Raw genomic sequence first — 19,069 nt, 5'->3', positions numbered from 1 at the left:
AATCAGCCTCCTGCCACAGGCAGGTGCTTCAGGCGAGGCGTCCCAGGCGGGGAGCTGCCTCAGATAGGGAGGAGGGAGGCTCCTGCCGGCAAGCAAGGCTGAGTGGGACTCCCTGGGCAGGGGGTCAGGGTTACCCCTCAGCTCCTTCCATCCCCACTTCCCCCGCTCTGCTGTAAGGTTCACACAGGCTACCTGGGGAGGCTGAGAATTTAATTTCCATTGTAGGCCGGGCGCGGTGGCTCAAGCCTGTAATCCCAGCACTTTGGGAGGCCGAGACGGGCGGATCACGAGGTCAGGAGATCGAGACCATCCTGGCTAACACGGTGAAACCCCGTCTCTACTAAAAATACAAGAAAATTAGCTGGGCGAGGTGGCGGGCGCCTGTAGTCCCAGCTACTCGGGAGGCTGAGGCAGGAGAATGGCGTGAACCCGGGGAGGCGGAGCTTGCAGTGAGCCGAGATCGTGCCACTGCACTCCAGCCTGGGGCACAGAGCAAGACTCCGTCTCAAAAAAAAAAAAAAAAAAAAAAAAAAAAAAATTTCCATTGTAATCCTCCGAGCCGTAGGGTAAAACTTGGGAAATCATTTTCAGATGCCGCGGTCTTGCTACCAGAAGATTTTCTTCACTGGTCCTCCTTGTTTTCTGATTTTCTCCCTCTGACTTGAACTGAGACTGCAGTGCTCTTGTGTGTGATTTCAAAGATGTCATCTTTCCCCTGCTGTCGGAAATCGCCAGTCTGCCCCTGGTCCTTGTAGGCAGCAGGGGGCATTCCTTCTGAGGCTCCGAGGGAGAATGCGGCCCATGCCTCCCGCTGGCCCCGGTGACTGTGGGCAGCCTTCGGTGTCCCTTGGTTTGTAGAAATATCACCCTGTCCTCTGCCTTCATCTTTCCAGCGTGTTCTCTCGTGTTATGACTGTGTCCAAATGTTACCTTTTTATAAGGACAATATAGGTTATATGGAGGAACCTGCCCTAGCACTGCCTACCTTAACTAATGACATCTGCAATGATGCCATCTCCAGCCGAGGTCCCGTTCTGCAGCGCTAGGGGCAGGACTTCAACCCGTGAGTTTCGGGGAGGCACAATCCGCCCTTAACACAGCCATGAGATCAGCACCTGAGCTTTGCCCCGGAAAACAGGAACCCCTCTGGGCATTTCAAGAAGGGAGGTGTTTAATACAAGGATTAAGTCCTTCAAAAATCATTAGGAGTTGGAGGAATGAAGGCCGGGGAGTCCCATCCCTGGATCGCGGGGACATGGCGAGTGTTTAGAGTCGGGAGGTTGCAGGGACCACAAGAAACCCTTGGTGATGGCCACAGCTGTCCCCAGCACCAGCGTGAAAATGCCCACTCGCCACGGCAAGACCTCACGTGGGCCAGAGCCAGGAACAAGGACACGGATTCTACTCCTCTCCCACTGCCTCCGTCTCACAAGAGCCCTTCCCGCTGGGAACACTCGCCCGGGATCCCTCAGCAGGCAGCATGGGGCCAAGCTGCCTACCCACAGCCGGCCTGGAACACGAGATGGGAAGACTGGGGGGGATCCAGGAAGGCTCCAATTAGGAGGTGACATTTGGGGTGGCCTTCAAATGACACACAAACGGGAGGCAGCCGGTGAGATGTGGTTCCTGTGAGGCCAATGATGTCAACATGACATCATCCAATTGTTCTCTCCGCCCAGGTGTCCACCAGCCTCTGGGGGTGGTGCTGGTGGCTCCACTCCACGGAGGTGGCCCCAGGCCTTCTGGGTGCAGGAACCGACCAATGCAGTCACCAATGGAGGAAGCCCTCCCACTCTCTGTCCCTCATCTCCTCTTCCCTGACCATGCAGCCAGCTTCCTCCTAGGGCCGGAGGGCCCGCCGGTGGAGAGGGCAGCCCTCCTTCTCCGTCTTCCAATCCCAGCCTAGTCAGCTGCAGCCAGGGCAGGTAAAGGCCTATGGTTACCGGGCCTGGGAGTAGCACCCACGCCTGAGCCCATGCCTAGTCGGGAGGGAGGGAAGGTGGGGCCGAGAAGCGTGGAGAGAGGGAAAGGATTTCGCTGTGTCGCAGGTGACCTGCCTGGGCTGCGTGCTGACGCCTGGCTTGGGCCAGGAGACCCTGGGATCATGAAGCGGGGACTGCACCTGTCCTCGCAGGTGCCCCGCATCGGTGGGGCCCAGGGGATGTGGGGGAGCTGCCACCTTCTCCACGCTCCTAGCGGGATCTTCAGGGTCAGACTAAGCAGTGGTGATGTAGGGAGCAGAGAAAATGATGAGCCTGAGGAACATTCTGGAAGAGGTCAAAAGCAGCAAATCCCCAGGGCATGGGCGGGAGCCCGGGAAGTGCTGGTGGCGCACAGAAGTGCGGGGTTGGAGGGACCCGCGGCTGCAGACACTCCCTGGCGGCCTGGGGAAGAGGTGTCCCTGGAGGGGCTGGCGCCAGCGCCGCGGAGGACGGGGCTGCTCCCAGACGAGGCCCCGGGTGGCCCAGAGGGAAGATCCTGCCTGGTGGGGACCCTCAGGGACCCGTGGAGTAGGGGCGCTGGGTTGCAGGGGGTTAAGGGTGAAGACATCTTTTGGGTGCTCGAGAGCTGCGGTAGAAATGGGGCAGGAAGGGGTGGCGCGGGGCCTCGGGGCTGACGTCCCAGCAGCCGGTCCCGCCCCGGCGGGCAGCGGCGACCCCCGCGCCAGGGGAAGGAGCAGCGGCTGCGGCGGCCACGCGGTGGCGCTGCAGGACCGGGAAAGCCGGCGGCCCTGACAGCGGGGGCGGCTCCCAGACCCCGGCGGGAGAGACCCGGACCCCGGCGGGCGGGACCCCACACCCCTGCGGGAGAGACCCGCAGACCCCTAAGGGGCTCCCAGACCCCGGCAGGACGCCCCGGAGTCCTCGCGGGCCCCTCCGCTGTGCAGGCTCCTGCCCGGACGGCAGCAGAGACGGGGCGTCCCGGAACCCCGCGGGGGCGGGGCGGGGCACGGGGAGTGGGAGGCCCTGTGGCCGCGGGACCTGCGGGGCTCGATGAAGTCACTCCCTCACTCATTCACTCATCCATTTATTCACCTGCTCCCTCCCTCCCGCTTCACTCATTCCTTCATTCATTCATTTACTCACCTGCGCATTCATTTCCTCCCTCATTCATTCATTCACCCCCTCATTCACTTCCTTATTCATTCATTCACCTGCTTATTAACTCCTTCACTCCCTCTGTCCCTCACTGACTCACTCACTCATTCACTCCCTCTCTCACTCATTCATTCCCTCTCTCACTCATTCATTCACCTGCTCATTAACTCCCTCCATCCCTCACTGGCTCACTCATTCACTCATTCATTCACTTACTCATTGATTAATTCATTCACCCGCTCTTTAACTCCCACACTGCATCTCTCCATCCCTCACTGACTCCCTCATTCATTCCCTCTCTCCCTCATTCATTCATTCACTCACCCACTCCCTCACTCATTCACTCATTCATTCATCCTCTCATTCACCCACTCATTCACTCACACACACACTCATTCACTCATTCATTCACTCATTCACTCACACACACACTCATTCACTCACACATTCACTCACACACACACATTCACTCATTCACTCACATTCACTCGTTCACACACACATTCATTCACTCATTCACTCACACACACGTTCCATCACTCATTCACTCATTCATCTCATTCACCCACTCATTCACTCACTTACACACTCATTCACTCACACATTCACTCACACACACACTCATTCACTCATTCACTCACATTCACTCGTTCACACACACATTCATTCACTCATTCACTCACACACACATTCCATCACTCACTCATTCATTTCATCCTCTCATTTACCCATTCACACACTCACACACTCATTCATTCACTCATTCACTCACACACACACTCGTTCATTCATCCTCCCATTCACCCATTCACTCACACACTCATTCATTCACTCACACACTCACTCATTCACTCATTCATTCATTCATCCACTCATTCACTCACACAGTCACACATTCATTCACTCACTCATTGACTTACTCATTCACTGACTCACTCATTCTTTGACTCATCCACCCACTCACCCACCCACTCATCCACCCACCCATTCATACACTTGCTCATTAACTTTTTCACCCACTCATTCACCCACTCACTCACTCACTCATACACTCATTCATATTCATTCATTCCTTCAGCGCCTACCTTGGGCAGGCCCTGCTCTGAGAACTGCAGTCCCTTTGTCATGGGGTTTGCATATGACAGGGGATACAGGGGAGTGGAGGGGGTGCTGAGGTGGAGGGATGCTGGGTGGGTAGTCAGGGAACTCTTCCTTGAGGATATGGGATCTGATCTCAGGAGCCTGAACCCCAGATAGAGGGACAGCGGGGTGACAGTGCAATGCCAGGACTGGCTGGTGGGTGGGGCATGGCAGCCCCGGGGCTGGTCCGCCCCTGTTTTCGGCCAGCCAGAAGCACTTGGCCCTCACCCAGGAGGGAAACAGGCTTGGAGGCCATGGGTCAACCTGGTGAGAGCAGCTGGATGGGCAGGAACGGCCCTGAGGGGAAGGGGCATGGGGGCGAAGTCAGCCTTTGGCCTAAGCCCCTGGGCAGACGTGACGCCACTTAGCAGATGACATCGGCTGACACAGGGGTCACAGGCTGCACACACACCACTGCCCCAGCTCCCACACAGCCAGCCTTCCAGGAGGACGGGGGACCGTCTGCATTCCATGGGGGAAACTGAGGCAGGGAGGAGTATAGCGGCCTGTGCTGGGTGGAGCTGGGACTGCCAGGCAGGCAGCTGAAGTGGCCCCCGGGAGTGATGGTCGTGGCCGGAATCAGGCAACTGGGAGGCTCACATGCCTGAGGGGACATGAGCAGCCAGGAGGGGGATCGCCCAGGCCTGGAGGGTGTGTTTTGGGTGCGCTGTGCCAATGATCTGAAGCTCAGGAAGGATGCTGGGCGGGATGGCTTGAAGAGAGCCAGGAAGGGGCCAGAAGACCAGGCTTGGGGCAGGAGGAAGCTCGGGGAGGTGGGATGAGCTCACATCAGCTGTGGCCACAGGAGGCTGCCACAGGCCCTCAGATGGTCCTTGCGTCCCCACTCACCCTGCGCTGGGTTGGTCTGAGTGACCAAGGGCAGAGCAGAGTGATGGCAGGTCACTTTTGAGATTGGGTCATTAATGGCACGGTGGCCTCCCTCTTGGCTGACAGCTGGATGGCCACCCCTGGGAGACCCGAGCCCGGATTCCTGCTGAGCCACTTCTGGTCTCCTGGCCTGAGAGTGTGTGCGATGATGTCAGCGGCTTTCAGCTGCTGAGTCCTCGGGTCACTTATTGCGCGTGATAGATGATGAATGTGTAGTGGCACAGGCCGCCCCTGGAGTCAGAATTCTGCAGCTCTGCTGCTGGCCGGCTTCATCTCAAGCCCGGGAGGCTGCCGGAGTCACCTCCACGCTCATCTGAGTGGTTGTGGGCAGGAGGCCTCAGTCCTGGCCACAGGGGCCCCTCCAGGTGACTTCCCCCAGAGATGAGGGGATCACAGAGCTGGGGGCCGGGCTGCTGGCCTCGTGACCATGAGAGCAGTGGGTCCCTGGGGCTGCCTGATGTTCGCCTGTTTTTCTGGGCTGTTCCAGGCCTGGATTTGTGTCTCATGACTCCGGCCCCTTAGGGTCCTTGGCGAGTCCTTGGATCCTAGTCTGTTCACGCTGCTGTAACAGAATTCAGAGACCGGGTAATTTGTGAACAATGGACATTTCTTTCTTGCGGTTCTGGAGGCTGAGAAGTCCAAGGTCAATGAGCTGGAAGTCCCGTGTCTGGGGAGGGTGGCTCTCAGCTTCCACAATGGCGCCTTGAGCACTGTGTCCCCCTATGGCAGGAGGCAGGAGAGCAAAAGGGAGCCGAGGTGTGAAGCCTCTTATACAGGCTTTTAATCCCACTCACAGGGGAGGCGCCCTCATGACCCAATTACCCTGAAGGGCCCCACCTCTTAATACGCTAGACTGGGGATTCAGTTCCAACGGGGGTTTGGAGGGACACGATGTTCAGACCAGGGCAGCAGGCACCCTCCCTCTCAGGTCACTGTCTTAAGAGACTTCTGTTTCTCACAGCAAATCCTCTCGCTCAAACCTGGAGGGACCAAAGGCACGACCGGAGCCGCGTTCTCTGGCGTCAGTTTGTATTTTCGTCAATGAAAAAAAATGGAAGTGTAATTCATATAACACGCAATTAACTAATTGATTTTATTTTTATTTTTTAGAGACAGAGTCTCATTCTGTCACCCAGGCTGGGGTGCGGTGGCAATTATAGCTCACTGCAGCCTCCAACTCCTGGGCCCAGGCAATCCTCCCACCTCCGCCTCCCTAGGACTACAGTCTGTGCCACCACATCTGGCTAACAACTAATCATTTTATTTTATTATTTATTTATTTATTGAGACAGAGTCTTGCTCTGTTGGCCAGGCTGGCGTGTAGCGGTACAATTTTGGCTCACTGCAACCTCTGCCTCCCAGGTTCAAGCAATTCTCTTGTCTCAGCCTCCTGAGTAGGTGGGATGACAGGCATGCACCACCACGCCTGGCTAATTTTTGTATTTTTAGCTTAGATGGCATGTTGACCAAGCTGGTCTTGAACTCCTGACCTCAGGTGATCTGCCCACCTCGGCCTCCCAAAGTGTTGCGATTACAGGCATGAGCCACCGCGCCCGGCCCCATTAACTATTTTAAAGTGTACATTTCAGTGGCATTTAGTGTATTCACAATGTTGTACAACCACCATCTCTATCTGGTGTCAAAACATTTTAATCACCCCAGAAAAATACTCAGTAAGGGCCAGGTGCGGTGCCTCACACCTGTAATCCCAGCACTCCGGGAGGCCGAGGCGGGCGGATCACCTGAGGTCGGGAGTTCAAGACCAGCCTGACTAACATGGAGAAACCCCGTCTCTACTAAAAACACAAAATTAGCTGGGCATGGTGGTGGGTGCCTGTAATCCCAGCTACTAGAGAGGCTGAGGCAGGAGAATCACTTGAACCCAGGAGGTGGAAGTTGCAGTGAGCTAAGATTGCACCATTGCACTCTAGCCTGGGCAACAAGAGCAAAACTCTGTCTCAAAAAAAAAAAAACAAAAAACACAAAACTTAGTGTCACCGCTCATTCCTCCTCTCCCCTCACCCCCTGGTGCCACCAGTCTCCTTTCTGCAGTTGGGATGGTTTTACCTATTCTGGATATGTCATATAAAAGGAATTGCACAATATGGCCTCTGGAATCTGGCCTCTTTTATTCCATGTGTTTGCAGGAGGCATCCTCATTATAGCATGCTTCAGTGCTTCCTTTTCAAGGCTGCATAATATTCCACAGTATGAATATACCACATTGTGTTTATCTATTCATTCATCGTTGCACCTTTGGTTGTTTCTGCCTTTTGGCCGTTATGAATAATGTCCTATAAACATTCCTGTACAAGTTTCTGCATGGACATGTTTTAATTTCTCTTGGGTATATATCTGGGAGTGGAATTGCTGGGTCTAATGGTGATCCCAGGCTTAACTTCTTGAGGAACCGCTGAACGATTTTCCCCAGTGGCTGCACAATTTTCCATTTTCACCAGCAATGCAGGAGGGTTTCAATTTGTCCACATCCTCATCAACTTGTGATTTTCTGGTTTTCTTTTTATTTTTTTTTTAATTGTCAAATGATCCTTTATTGAAGTATTTTCCTTTGTGCTTCTTAACTAGCTGGGCATTCCCCGGCACCATTGTTGATGTCATCTATGTCATGAGGGTGGCGGCCTTCAGCATTGCAGCCCGGAGACTGGGCAGTCCCCAGGATCTTTGTAATGGCTCCAGAGAGTTCTCTGGCTAAAGGTCAGTGCCGCATCTGTGGAGCAATGTTGACAATCTCATCAAAAGTGATATTTCCACTGTGTTTAATGTTTTTCTGTTTCTTTTTGTCTCCTGGCGGTTCCTTGAGGGCTTTGATGATCAGGACAGAGGCAGAAGGCACCACCTTACTCTGGGCCTGTCTGTTCTGAATGGTCAGTTTCACTGTAATCCTCAGACCCTTCCAGTCACTGGTTGCCTTGGCAATGTCATCACCAGCCTTTTTTGGAGATAGACCCATGGGGCGGTCTTGGGGGCCAGCGCAGATGTGACACCGACTTTGCCCCCCGCTAACCTCAGGTATATGACTTTGACCTTGTTTTTTTTTTTTTTTTTGAGACGGAGTCTCGCTCTGTCGCCCAGGCTGGAGTGCAGTGGCGTGATCTCTCGGTTCACTGCAAGCTCCACCTTCTGGGTTCACGCCATTCTCCTGCCTCAGCCTCCTGAGTAGCTGGGACTACAGGCACCTGCCACCACGCCCGGCTAATTTTTTTGTATTTTTAGTAGAGATGGGGTTTCACCGTGTTAGCCAGGATGGTCTCAATCTCCTGACCTCGTGATCCGCCTGCCTCGGCCTCCCAAAGTACTGGGATTACAGGTGTGAGCCACTGCGCCTGGCCCAGTCTCCTCCCTTTACAGGCTGTGAGGATGGGCATCCTGCACACGGTCAGGGCTTTCCTAGCCAACTGGGTTGACAGCAGTGCCTCATCTGGGTCTTCCAGTTAGGGGAGAAGCTGGGCTCAGAGTATGAAGATGAGGTCAGCTGTGTTACTGCCCAGGGGCTCCTCCTCCTGCAGGGCAGGTCATGCTACCGTGCCAGCGACAAACTGCCTCTCCTGCATCCAGCCCCTCCTTGCCATGGCTGGGGGCCTTTCTGGGAGCCCTTAAACTCTTGTCTCTCACATAGATGGTGTGCGCCACCCAGGCAGGCTCTGTTGGTCCAGATCCCGTGCCCACTGGGCCTCTGCTCCACGCAGGTGGTGGCTGGTCCCGCTCCACAGTCTGCATCTCCTGCGTTTTCTTTCTCCTTCTAACACGGAGGGCATGGAGGGGGCCGTGGCTGGTAAACCCAATGTGCCTTGCTCTTGCACTCCCTGGCACCTTCTGGATCCCGGGCTGCTCGCTGGGGGGCTGTGAGAGGCCCTGTGCTGCCCTGGGGCTGGTGCTTTCTGGGCTGGCTCCCCCAGTGCTGGGTTTGGGGGCCCTCGCTGCAGGGTGGGACCTGGTTGACTGCAGGGTGGGGCCTGGTTGGCTGCAGGTGGGACCTGGTTGGCTGCAGGTGGGACCTGGTTGGCTGCAGGGTGGGACCTGGTTGGCTGCAGGTGGGGCCTGGTTGGCTGCAGGGTGGGGCCTGGTTGGCTGCAGGTGGGACCTGGTTGGCTGCAGGTGGGACGTGGTTGGCTGCAGGTGGGACCTGGTTGGCTGCAGGTGGGACCTGGTTGGCTGCAGGGTGGGACCTGGTTGACCCAGCAGCTGCTGAAGGTGGAAGCGGCCGGCAGTTGGGAGCTGGTTCTCTGTGGGGCGAACTCTGACCACGGTGAGCCAGGCAGGGGCCAGGACTGGGGAGCGGTTGGTGGGGGTGTGCGGGCAGTTCTCTGGGCCTCCCCTTGCTGGGAGGTGAGGCTGGGACCCCATGTGGGGAATTCCTAGCCCCCAGCTCCTGCCAGTCCTGAGTTGGAGGCTGTGGAGCTTCCTGGCCCCACAGCTTGTCCTTCCTGGAGGGCCCTGGGGATTTAGACCCTCTGGCAAAGCCTTTCCACCCACCCCTCCAGTTCGCCTGTGGTGGATGGTGGATGACCCTGGAGGGCAGCCAGGAGAGCCTCCAAGGGGAGGCCAGAGGGGAACCCACAGCTTTGAGGTACCCCGTGCCTCTCCCTGCAGATGCGGCTGTGGTTCTGTTGGCCCCGCCAGGCTGTGGGGATCTCAGTGGGGGTCCTGGGGTCTGGGCAGCTCTTCTGACCTCATCAGATGGCGTCTGCCCTCCGATGCTGAGTGTGAGTGACATCAGCCTTCTGGGCCCAGGAGACCACCTGGCAGGATGACTGAAGCAGCCTTGGGTAGTGACCTTGTTGGCTGTTGCTGGTGGCTGTGAGCCCTGCATGAGTGTCCCTGGCCTCAGCACTGGGGGCTCCTCACTTCCCGGCCCCTGGAAGCAAACTCGGAGTGTGCCTGTGGGGCCACAGGCTGTTTGGGGGACGCTGCAGTGATGGCCTTCTGGGAAGTGAGGTCTGGGTTTTGGAGGAGGAGGTGGGAGGTGGGAGGTGGGGGGTCCTGAACTGCCTTTCCTGCCATATCAGGACCCAGGGCCGGGGACAGCGGGTGTCTCAGGGGCTGCATGGGTGATGGGGGAGGAAGTGCAGGCTGGCGGGGGAGGGGTGGAGCGCATGGGCTGCCCAGCCCTGTCTTGGGCACATGAAGCCTGGTTTGCCAGGTGGGAACTGAGGGACCTGTGCTCCAAGAGACACATCCAGGGGCTGCGATCAATTTCCAAAGGGCCTTTTCTCCTTTCAGCGATGCTGTTAAGAAGGACAATGACTCATGTGCCACAAGCATCTCGGGAGAACCCATGAGCTCAGGAGCCGGCGACAGACCCCATTTAGAGCGCTCTCTGCACAGCTACACGGCAGCCCCGCCCCCACCCGTTGGGACAGCTCTGCAGCTGCAAAGGGCGAGCGCTTGGTTCTGAAGGCAGGGCCCGGCGCCACGGCTCTCCTCGCCTCGCTGTCCTCCATGAGCCTCAGGGACCCGGTGGCCACGGCACCCCCAGTTCTCCCCAGAGTTGCTGTTTCCACCTCTGGCTGTGAGGCAGGTGGCGTGGCAGAGGGGCTGGCCTGAGATGTGGGCTCCTGCTGTGAGCGGCACCAGTGGGGTTTGTCATGCTGACACCGACGACAGAGGTGAACTCATGGCCCCCCAGCCCTGGGGAGCAGAGACCCCACTTCCAGGCAGCAGCGGGGGTAGGTGCATCCAGGCCACCCAAAGCTCTCATCCCAGCACCCTCCATGGTCACAGCCCTCCACCAGGCAGCAGGTCACACCATGCCTTCTCTGTCCTCACAGTGGGGTGGTGGGGCTGGGCGTGTAACTCCTGTCCTGTGTTCTGTGGACACTGGTGCCTGGGTCACACAACAGTGGATGGAGCCTCAGAGCCCCAGGACCCCTGTGGCTGCTCCTGCCCCTGGGATGGCAGGGCCAGCACGGGGACTGTGGGGCCCAGGAGGAGGGACCCCCCGGCTCATTATGCAGAGGAGGCTGCAGTCAGGCCGATGGGATGCGCAGGGGAGGATGGGATGGGCAGGGAAGCCATCTCAACAGCTGCAGGAGGCTCCTTCCCAAGGTGGAGGAGCGGGAAGGACGGGCAGGCCCCACGCAGTTGGGCTCTTCCTCCTCCAGCTCAGGAGCTACCGACAGGATATGGCCTCATCTGGGTGGCACCAGGTGACCAGGCCCAGCTCAGGGTCCGCTCTCCTCTGATGGTCTAGATGGATACCGTGCAGCCCTGGGACTTGGCACTGGCTGAGCTGTGTTCTTCCCAGCTCCCAACCCCTGTGGCACCCGCAGTTGTGAGTCCTCAGGTGTGACCTCGGACAGGGTCCATCAGGTGCTTCCCTGGTGCCTGTGCCGTTCTGGAAGCTTCTGTGATCTTGTTTGCTCACAGCACTCCTGCCTGCAGTGACTGTCCCCATGTTAAGATGAGGTACAGGCTGGGGCTTGGAGGTGCCACGGTGGCGTCAGTGTCCCTGGGCCACCTAGCAAACCACCGTGGGCCCGGCAGCCTGAGCAGCAGGCCTGTATTCCCTCCCACCCACTCCGTCTGGAGGCTGGACATGGAGATGGAGGGGCCTCTGGGCTACCTTCTTCCCGGACCACTCTCCCTGGCAGGTAGGCTGTGTCCTTGCATGGCTGTCCCTCTGTGCACAGCTGCGTCCTAATCTTCCTTCTCATAAGGACACTAGTCCTATTGCATTAGGGCCCCCCCCCGGTGACCTCGTTTCACCGTACTCACCCGTGCAAAGGTCCTGTCTCCAAACACAGCCTCAGGCCCGGGTGCAGGGATTCCAGTGCTGGGGCTTCCGCAGGCGGATGTGGGAGGCCCTGCTTGGCCCCTGCCCTGGCCTCCCTGCCTGCCCTGTGCCCTTCAAGGTTTCCTTCCCGGTCTGTGCCTGACTCCGAGGCTCTGTTCCGTCTGGGTACGTGTGGGCTCCGGACCACCCGGCAACTGAGTCTGAGACGCAGACCCCCAGAGGACAACTGCTCTGCCACCTCCCGAGGGCTATCTGCCGAGACCCCTGGAAGGGGGCCAGGCACAGATGTGTGTTGGAGGTCACAGCTGCCCATCTGGCGGGTGCCTGTGGTCCCACCCAGCAGAGCTGCGATGAGCAGGAGCCTCCATGAGAGGCAGCCTCAGTGGCTGACACTCCTGTGGGCACTCCTTGGTGGGACAGCCCCTGTGGCCACCCCTGGCCCTTACCAGTCCCTCGCCGGAGGACTGAGCGTTCCTCCACGTGGTGTCACCAGGCCTGGTCCCTTCGCCACAGCCACGCGGGGTGTGGTAGCAGCAGGGGCAGGTGTGGGCCTGACTCAGCCCTCGCCTCCCCCGAGGCCAGCTTCTGCCGCGCGCCCATCCCCATGTTTACGAGCACTCGATTTGTACTCAAGTCTCAGTGACAGAAAAACTGATGCTAATGGGAAAAACAGGACTCTCAACAGAAACCCGCCCAGCACAGTGGCGTGAGTGCCAGGCATCCTTGCCTGAAACAAACTGCAATTCAGTGCAGAATTCCAGGATTCCATGGCAACTGCTCGTGCCCTGCGTTCTGGCCCTGGCTGGGGCTCGGGAGCAGCCGCTGTGTCACGGGGGATCGACTTGTTTACCGGCAGCCCCAGGCACTCGGACGTGGTATCAGCTCCCCATGCCTTGGCCCTGAGATCTGGGAGCCCCACTGGGGCCGGTGCTTCCCCCAACCCCACTGAGCATCTCCTCGCCCTGTGCCACCCGCCTGCTGCCCAAGACCCCTGAGTGTTCATGGGCTCTGCCTGGTGGGAGGGTCTTTGGCTTGCAGACAGGGATTGGTTGGCAGCATAGTGTCCCCTAATGATGTCCACATCCTAACGACGTCCACATCCTAGTGGCAGCCTGTGACTACCTAGCTCGGGGGATCGAGGTTGTATTTGAAACGAAGGTTGGATCAGCTGACTTTAAACTAGGGAGGTGACCCTGGAGCATCCAGGGGGGCCCAGTGTAATCACAAGTTCCTTAAAAGTGGAGGAGGGGCTGGCGTGGGGCTCACACCTGCAATCCCAGCGCTTTGAGAAGCCGAGGTAGCACGATCCCCTGAATCCAGGAGTTCGAAGCCAGTCTGGGCAACAAAGTGAGACTGAGTCTCGACTCTACAAAAAGTAAACAAAAATTAGCCGGGTGTGGTGGCGCATGCCTGTGGTCCCAGCTACTCAGGAGGCTGAGGTGGGAGGATTGCTTGAGCCTAGGAGGTCAAAGCTGCAGTGGCCATGACACACCCCTGCACTCCAGCCTGGGTGACAGTGAGACCCTCTCAAAAAAAAAAAAAAGTGGAGGAGGGAGGCAGGCGGGTCAGGCTCAGTGAGGAGGTGAGGACTGGACCAGCAACTGCTGGCTCTGAAGAGAGAGGAAGGGGCTGGAGCCATGGGCTGCAGGCTGCCTCTGGGAGCTGGAACACGTGAGAAAGGGGTCTGTCCAGGGGAGCGCAGCCCGGCCAAATCCTGGATTTTAGCCCAGTGAGCCTGAGTCTGCATCTGTGTTGCTCTCAGTGGCCACAGCTTGTGGATGTTGGTGGCTGCAGCCACAGGAAGCTTTGGGCAGAGTGGCTCTGTCATTCTGGGGACACGGGCCTCGAGGCCAAGGCTGTTCTCAAATCTTGGCCCTCCGTTCTCTGCTGTGCCCCCACCCCGGCCACACCCACCCAGCCTCCGTGCACCCACGTGTCCCACAGCAGGCGCTGCTGCTGTCCCCGGCCTGGCTGACCCCCACGCCTGCCCACCCTCTAAGGACCTTGTCAAGAGCCTCCAGAGGGGCTTTCCCGGCCTCTGCCCCTCCCAGGGCCACCCAGGCTGCAGTGACTGGAATAAAGGATGACATGAACACGAAGAAAGCCCTGAAGGGCCATTCAGTGCAGTGCTGAGCGAGAGAGGACGTCCTTGAGGAGGCACGAGCCCTGGTGATGAGGCCAAGGTGGGTGGGGACCAGCGGGTAGCAGGTGCCGCCTCTGGGTCCCGAGCTGCCACTCCCACCCGCCTGCTCCAGGGCGGGACGTGCCTTGCACAGGCAGCACCTGTAGGTCCAGAGTGTGTGGCTCCCCCAGCCCCAACCCACCCCCCAGCCCGAGTGTTGGAGCAAACGTCTCTGCACATGGCCTTGGGGTGGTGTTAGGACCCCAGTCACTGCCACCACCCGACAGACAGGGCTTCGGGCAGGTTACTCAATGCCTGAGACCCAACATCTGGTCGGGGGACAAGAGCCTGTTCCCAAGCTCTCCAGGAAGTCAGGGCCCTGTGGTGGTGCAGAGTGGCTGACATGACCGTCCCCACAGACCCTTGTCTCCCACTCACCCTGCAGGACCATGCCCAGGCCTGTTGCCTCTGCTGTGGCTTCCAGAACATTCTCCCCAGCTGCCAACCCCTGCACAGACCTTCCTGCTTGCGAAAAGCCCCAGGGGACAGACCACGACCTGCAGAGCAGAGTGTGATCTAGAAACAGGAGCCTTTAAAGAATTGGCCAGACAGGGACAGGCGTGGTGGCTCACGCTGGGAGGCTGAGGCGGGTGGATCACCTGAGGTCAAAAGTTCAAAACCAGGCTGGCCAACATGGCGAAACCCCGTCTCTACTAAAAATATAAAAATTAGCCAGGTGTGGTGGCTAATTACTCATTACTCGAGAGGCTAAGGCAGGAGAACTGCTTGAACCCAGGAGGCAGAGGTTGAGGTGAGCCAAGATCGCGCCACTGCACTCCAGCCAGGGTGACCGAGACTCTGTCTCAAAACAAAAAACCCAGAAAGAGTTGACCAGAGGGATGTGCAGATGTGATTAGGACTAAGGACCCGCACAACCCGAGGCGGGCAGGGCCCCCAGGCCTGGAAACACTTCCGGCATCAGGAGGAGAAGTGGTGGTGGGCGTGGCTCAGAGGCCCTGAAGTGGAAGGGGCCACGAGTCAAGGAGAGCGGAGGCCTCCAGAGGTGGGCAAGTGGCTTCTCCCCAGCAACTCTGACGTGGCCCAGATTTCAACGCAGACTTGAAAGGGGCCTCTGACTGTGAGAGGGTAACCGTCATTTTAAAGAAAAGGAAATGTGGGCCGGGTGTGGTGGCTCATGCCTGTAATCCCAGCACTTTGGGAGGCCGAGGCGGGCGGATCACGAGGTCAGGAGATCGAGACCATCCTGGCTAACACGGTGAAACCCTGTCTCTACTTAAAAAAAAAATACAAAAAATTAGCCGGGCGTGGTGGCGGGCACCCGTAGTCCCAGCTGCTTGCCAGGCTGAGGCAGGAGAATGGCGTGAACCCGGGAGGCGGAGCTTGCAGTGAGCCAAGATCGCGCCACCGCACTCCAGCCTGGGCGAGAGAGTGAGACTCTGTCTCAAAAAAAAAAAAAAAAAGAAAGAAAGAAATGTGTCCGGCCTACGTCACAGCACAGCTCTCACCACAGAGCGTGCTCCGCGACGTGGGGTCTGTGCCACAGGCTGGGGGCACTGCCTGGGAGGAGCATTGCTGCCCGGGAGATGAGGACCGAGACCTTTGCACACCCCTGAACATGCCAGGCTCCCTATGGCCGTGGTGCCTGCCTGGAGAGCACCCAGGACGCAGAGCTGCTGGTGGCCCTGGGGACAGCAGGGGGACCCGGGCAAGGTCCCCCCACCCCTCCTCTGACCTACGACCCCTGCGGTGGGGGTGGGCAGTTTGTGTAAAGACACAGCCGCCAGCCAGAGTCTGCGCGTGTTGTTTACTGTTTGTCCTGCTCTTAGCTTCACATTGCCATTTTGTGTTTTGTCAAAGTCTTTCTCAATTCGCATTTGGTAAAATAAATAGAGATAAGGAGCCTTTAGGCCGGCGCTCTCTCGAGCCCTGGTTGACGTCGTGATTGAATTTCCGCATCGGACCTGTGAAGACAGCCCACGTGCAGGTGGCACGCGGAGCCCGCGGGGGCGGCTCCAGGGCGGAGCGGGCGCAGGAGGGTCTTCTCCCCTCTGGAGCCACCTGCCTTTTGACAGGTGGTGGTTTTGTCTCAAAACAAACAGAAACGCGTTAGGTAAGAATCGAGTTGAAGGACTGGACGGGAAGCTGTGTGTGCGGGTGGAGCTGGGCTTCTGGAAGATTCTGGTGTTGCCGCCTGGCATGCCCTGTGAGCTGAGTGAGGCCGGGAATTGTGGGGGTTGGGGCCCTCTACACCTTCTGGACCTGGTCTGCTCGCTCGGCCCAGACGTGGGGATGGGATTCGTGCCGGAACCTTCTTCTGGTGGGAGCTCACATTCCAAAAAAGAGCAGCGGAGGGGCCGCCTCTGTCCCACCTTGTCATGTCCCGGCCAGCCCCAGCTCAGACTCCAGCTCAGCCCCCTGAAGACCACGTGTTTCTCTGACCAAACGCAGCCAGGCAGGGTTCCATCCACCCAGAAGATGCTCTTGGCCACGGCAGGACGCCAGTCACACCACAGGGGAGCCGGGCCTCGCCGTGCCCGCTCTCACTCCCGTGGTTGTGGGCCTCTTACTGCCGCAATGAAGCCACTTGGCTCCTCCACCTCTCAATAATCCTGATTCCCGACGAACATGGAAAAAATGCTTTTCAAAATACCATCATTGTGGTTGTGTTCTGTTTGCAAAACTGCCCTGAGGCCCCTCCTGGGCGGGACTGTCCACACAGCTCCTGTCTGCACCACAGGCCCAGCTGCAAGCCAAGGTCGCATCAGCATGGGCGACTCAGGGCTGGAGATGGGGCCGGTGTCACCCAGAGCCGTCTAGGACCCGGCAGTGCCTCTCACCTGTGTGTGATGAACGTGTGCGGACAGAGCAGGGAGACCACGCCGCCTGCATGTGTGCCCCCAGGGCGCCAGCCGTGGTGCCCGCACATGCGTGTGCTACACCCGTGTGTGGGCACAGGCACGGAGACCACAGGCCGGGCCGCCGCCCCTGCGCGTGCGGGGAAGAGCAGCCCTTCGGAGGGAAAGGAGCCCTGTGGACTAAGGCAGGGGCTACACTGCCAAGGACCTGCCTCTTCCGTGCGCGGCCACAGAGGCCCCTGCTGACAGCTCTGCATGAGGGGCCAAAACTAGAGTCTAGAGACCTGGAGGTGCAGGGAGGGTGGGCTGTGGAGGAGGCGCTGCGCTCCTCCCGTTCAGTGATGCGGCCAGCGGCCAAGGACAGCCCGGCCCCCTGGGCGGCTTTCTTCATACCGCCAGCTAGAGGGGCGTCTCCTTCTTCCTCTCTCTCGGTTTCCCGAATTTCCAGTGTGCCCCAGCCGGCTAGGAAATGTCCCTGCTTGCGTGCACTGACTGTGAGAGGCGGTGGGCCTGGCTGGGGCAGCACCTCTCGCTCGCTCTTGGCCTGATGGGGACGGCTGCTCCAGGGACCCGCAGGAGCCCCAGCGCCTGCCTCTCCTCCAGGGCTGTCTGGGGGTTTTGCTGCAGCTAATGCTCTGATTACATGGAAATAAAATGAGGTGTTTCCCCTTTCAACGTCTCAGAGAAACACAGAACAGGAGAGGGACAGACGCGCTGCGGCCGCGGGGGTGCACCTGGATGCTGGTGCTCAGTGGGAAGCCACCGTCAACCTAAGCCCTCCCCGTCCCTGACGTTCCGGACACGACAGCGAAGACAGACAAAAGCGAGTAGCAGGGCCCTCCTGCCGTCATCAGCAGCTAAGGCAGCAGCCAACGTTCACACCGCGGGGCCGCAGCAGCCGACACCCCGCGCCCCGGCAAGTGGCAGCTTCACTATGTACAGCAGGCGGCCGTGGCCTGGCGGGCCGGGTCGCGCCGCTATCTGACGCGCTTCTCCACCGAGTACACGGAGATGTAGTAGTCGTTGCTTCCCACGGCCAGGTGAGGCTGCAAGGAGAGAGCAGAAGGGTAAGCAGGGGTTCAGGTGCGGACACTGCGGGCGGGGGGCGGCGTGCGGGCCAACCCGCATCCTTAGGCAGCTCCTGCCGGGGTCTCAGGAATCCCTGCGCCCACCTCAGGCCCGGAAATGCTGGGCCGGTCCCCACCGGTCCTCTCTGCAGGGCCCATGCATGGTGCACTCCGTGAGAGGTGTGGTGCTGCCCCCGGGCCCTGCGTGTTTTTTTCAGCACTGCCCCTCAGGGACAGCTCTGGGATCTAATGTCACACATGTTAGCAGAGCTGCATGCCTGAAGCCTGAAGGCATGAACGCAAGAAGGCAGGTGGGCAGGATCCTAATCTAAAGACAATGGCCTGAAGCCACGTGGGGAGGCTGCAACCAAGGCCAGAGAGCCGTGCAGGTGGGGCCCAGCTGCACAGGGGACGGGGTGAGGACTCGGTCACACAGGGGACGGGGTGAGGGTCGCAGAGGGGACGGGGTGAGGGCCGCAGAGGGGACGGGGTGAGGGCCGCACAGGGGACGGGGTGAGGGCCGCACAGGGGACGGGGTGAGGGCCGCACAGGGGACGGGGTGAGGGCCGCACAGGGGACGGGGTGAGGGTCGCACAGGGGACGGGGTGAGGGCCGCACAGGGGACGGGGTGAGGGCCGCAGAGGGGACGGGGTGAGGCCTGCACAGGGGACGGGGTGAGGGCTGCAGAGGGGACGGGGTGAGGGTCGCACAGGGGACGGGGTGAGGGCCGCAGAGGGGACGGGGTGAGGCCTGCACAGGGGACGGGGTGAGGGCCGCACAGGGGACGGGGTGAGGGTCGCACAGGGGACGGGGTGAGGGCCGCAGAGGGGATGGGGTGAGGCCTGCACAGGGGACGGGGTGAGGGCTGCAGAGGGGACGGGGTGAGGGCCGCAGAGGGGATGGGGTGAGGCCTGCACAGGGGACGGGGTGAGGGCTGCAGAGGGGACGGGGTGAGGGTCGCACAGGGGACGGGGTGAGGGCCGCACAGGGGACGGGGTGAGGGCCGCACAGGGGACGGGGTGAGGGGTCGCACAGGGGACGGGGTGAGGGCCGCAGAGGGGACGGGGTGAGGCCTGCAGAGGGGACGGGGTGAGGGCTGCAGAGGGGACGGGGTGAGGGCTGCA

The 19,069-nt window shown here is 59.4% G+C and overlaps 2 protein-coding genes and 2 pseudogenes across 5 annotated transcripts in view; 1 reads left to right on the top strand and 3 right to left on the bottom strand.

Moving 5' to 3' along the window:
* Positions 1 to 7,704: 7,704 nt before the first annotated feature.
* LOC139359308 (large ribosomal subunit protein uL11 pseudogene) lies at positions 7,705 to 8,512 on the bottom strand (annotated as a pseudogene).
* Positions 8,251 to 10,109, bottom strand: LOC139359260 (nascent polypeptide-associated complex subunit alpha, muscle-specific form-like). Its single transcript, XM_071081793.1, has 2 exons — positions 9,314 to 10,109; positions 8,251 to 9,078 (listed from the first exon to the last, which is right to left on the bottom strand). Exons 1-2 carry the CDS (start codon positions 9,955 to 9,957, stop codon positions 8,625 to 8,627), a joined length of 1,098 nt encoding a protein of 365 aa, XP_070937894.1. The 5' UTR covers positions 9,958 to 10,109; the 3' UTR covers positions 8,251 to 8,624.
* Positions 10,110 to 10,136: 27 nt separating this feature from the next.
* On the top strand, positions 10,137 to 12,872 carry LOC105469282 (uncharacterized; annotated as a pseudogene).
* Positions 12,873 to 15,808: 2,936 nt separating this feature from the next.
* Positions 15,809 to 19,069, bottom strand: part of LOC105469284 (regulatory associated protein of MTOR complex 1) — a 413,056-nt gene continuing 409,795 nt past the window's right edge. For all 4 annotated transcript variants that reach the window (XM_011720145.3, XM_071081792.1, XM_011720144.3 and 1 more), the window contains one exon: positions 15,809 to 17,924. In XM_011720145.3, coding sequence (XP_011718447.2) covers positions 17,856 to 17,924 — 69 coding nt within the window. In that variant the 3' untranslated portion in view covers positions 15,809 to 17,855. The remainder of the gene's footprint in view (positions 17,925 to 19,069) is intronic.

The sequence above is a fragment of the Macaca nemestrina genome, chromosome 17, assembly GCF_043159975.1.
Source record: "Macaca nemestrina isolate mMacNem1 chromosome 17, mMacNem.hap1, whole genome shotgun sequence".
NCBI lineage: Eukaryota > Metazoa > Chordata > Mammalia > Primates > Cercopithecidae > Macaca > Macaca nemestrina.
Note: the sequence above shows the minus strand (reverse complement) of the source record. Positions and strands in the feature narration are given on the sequence as shown.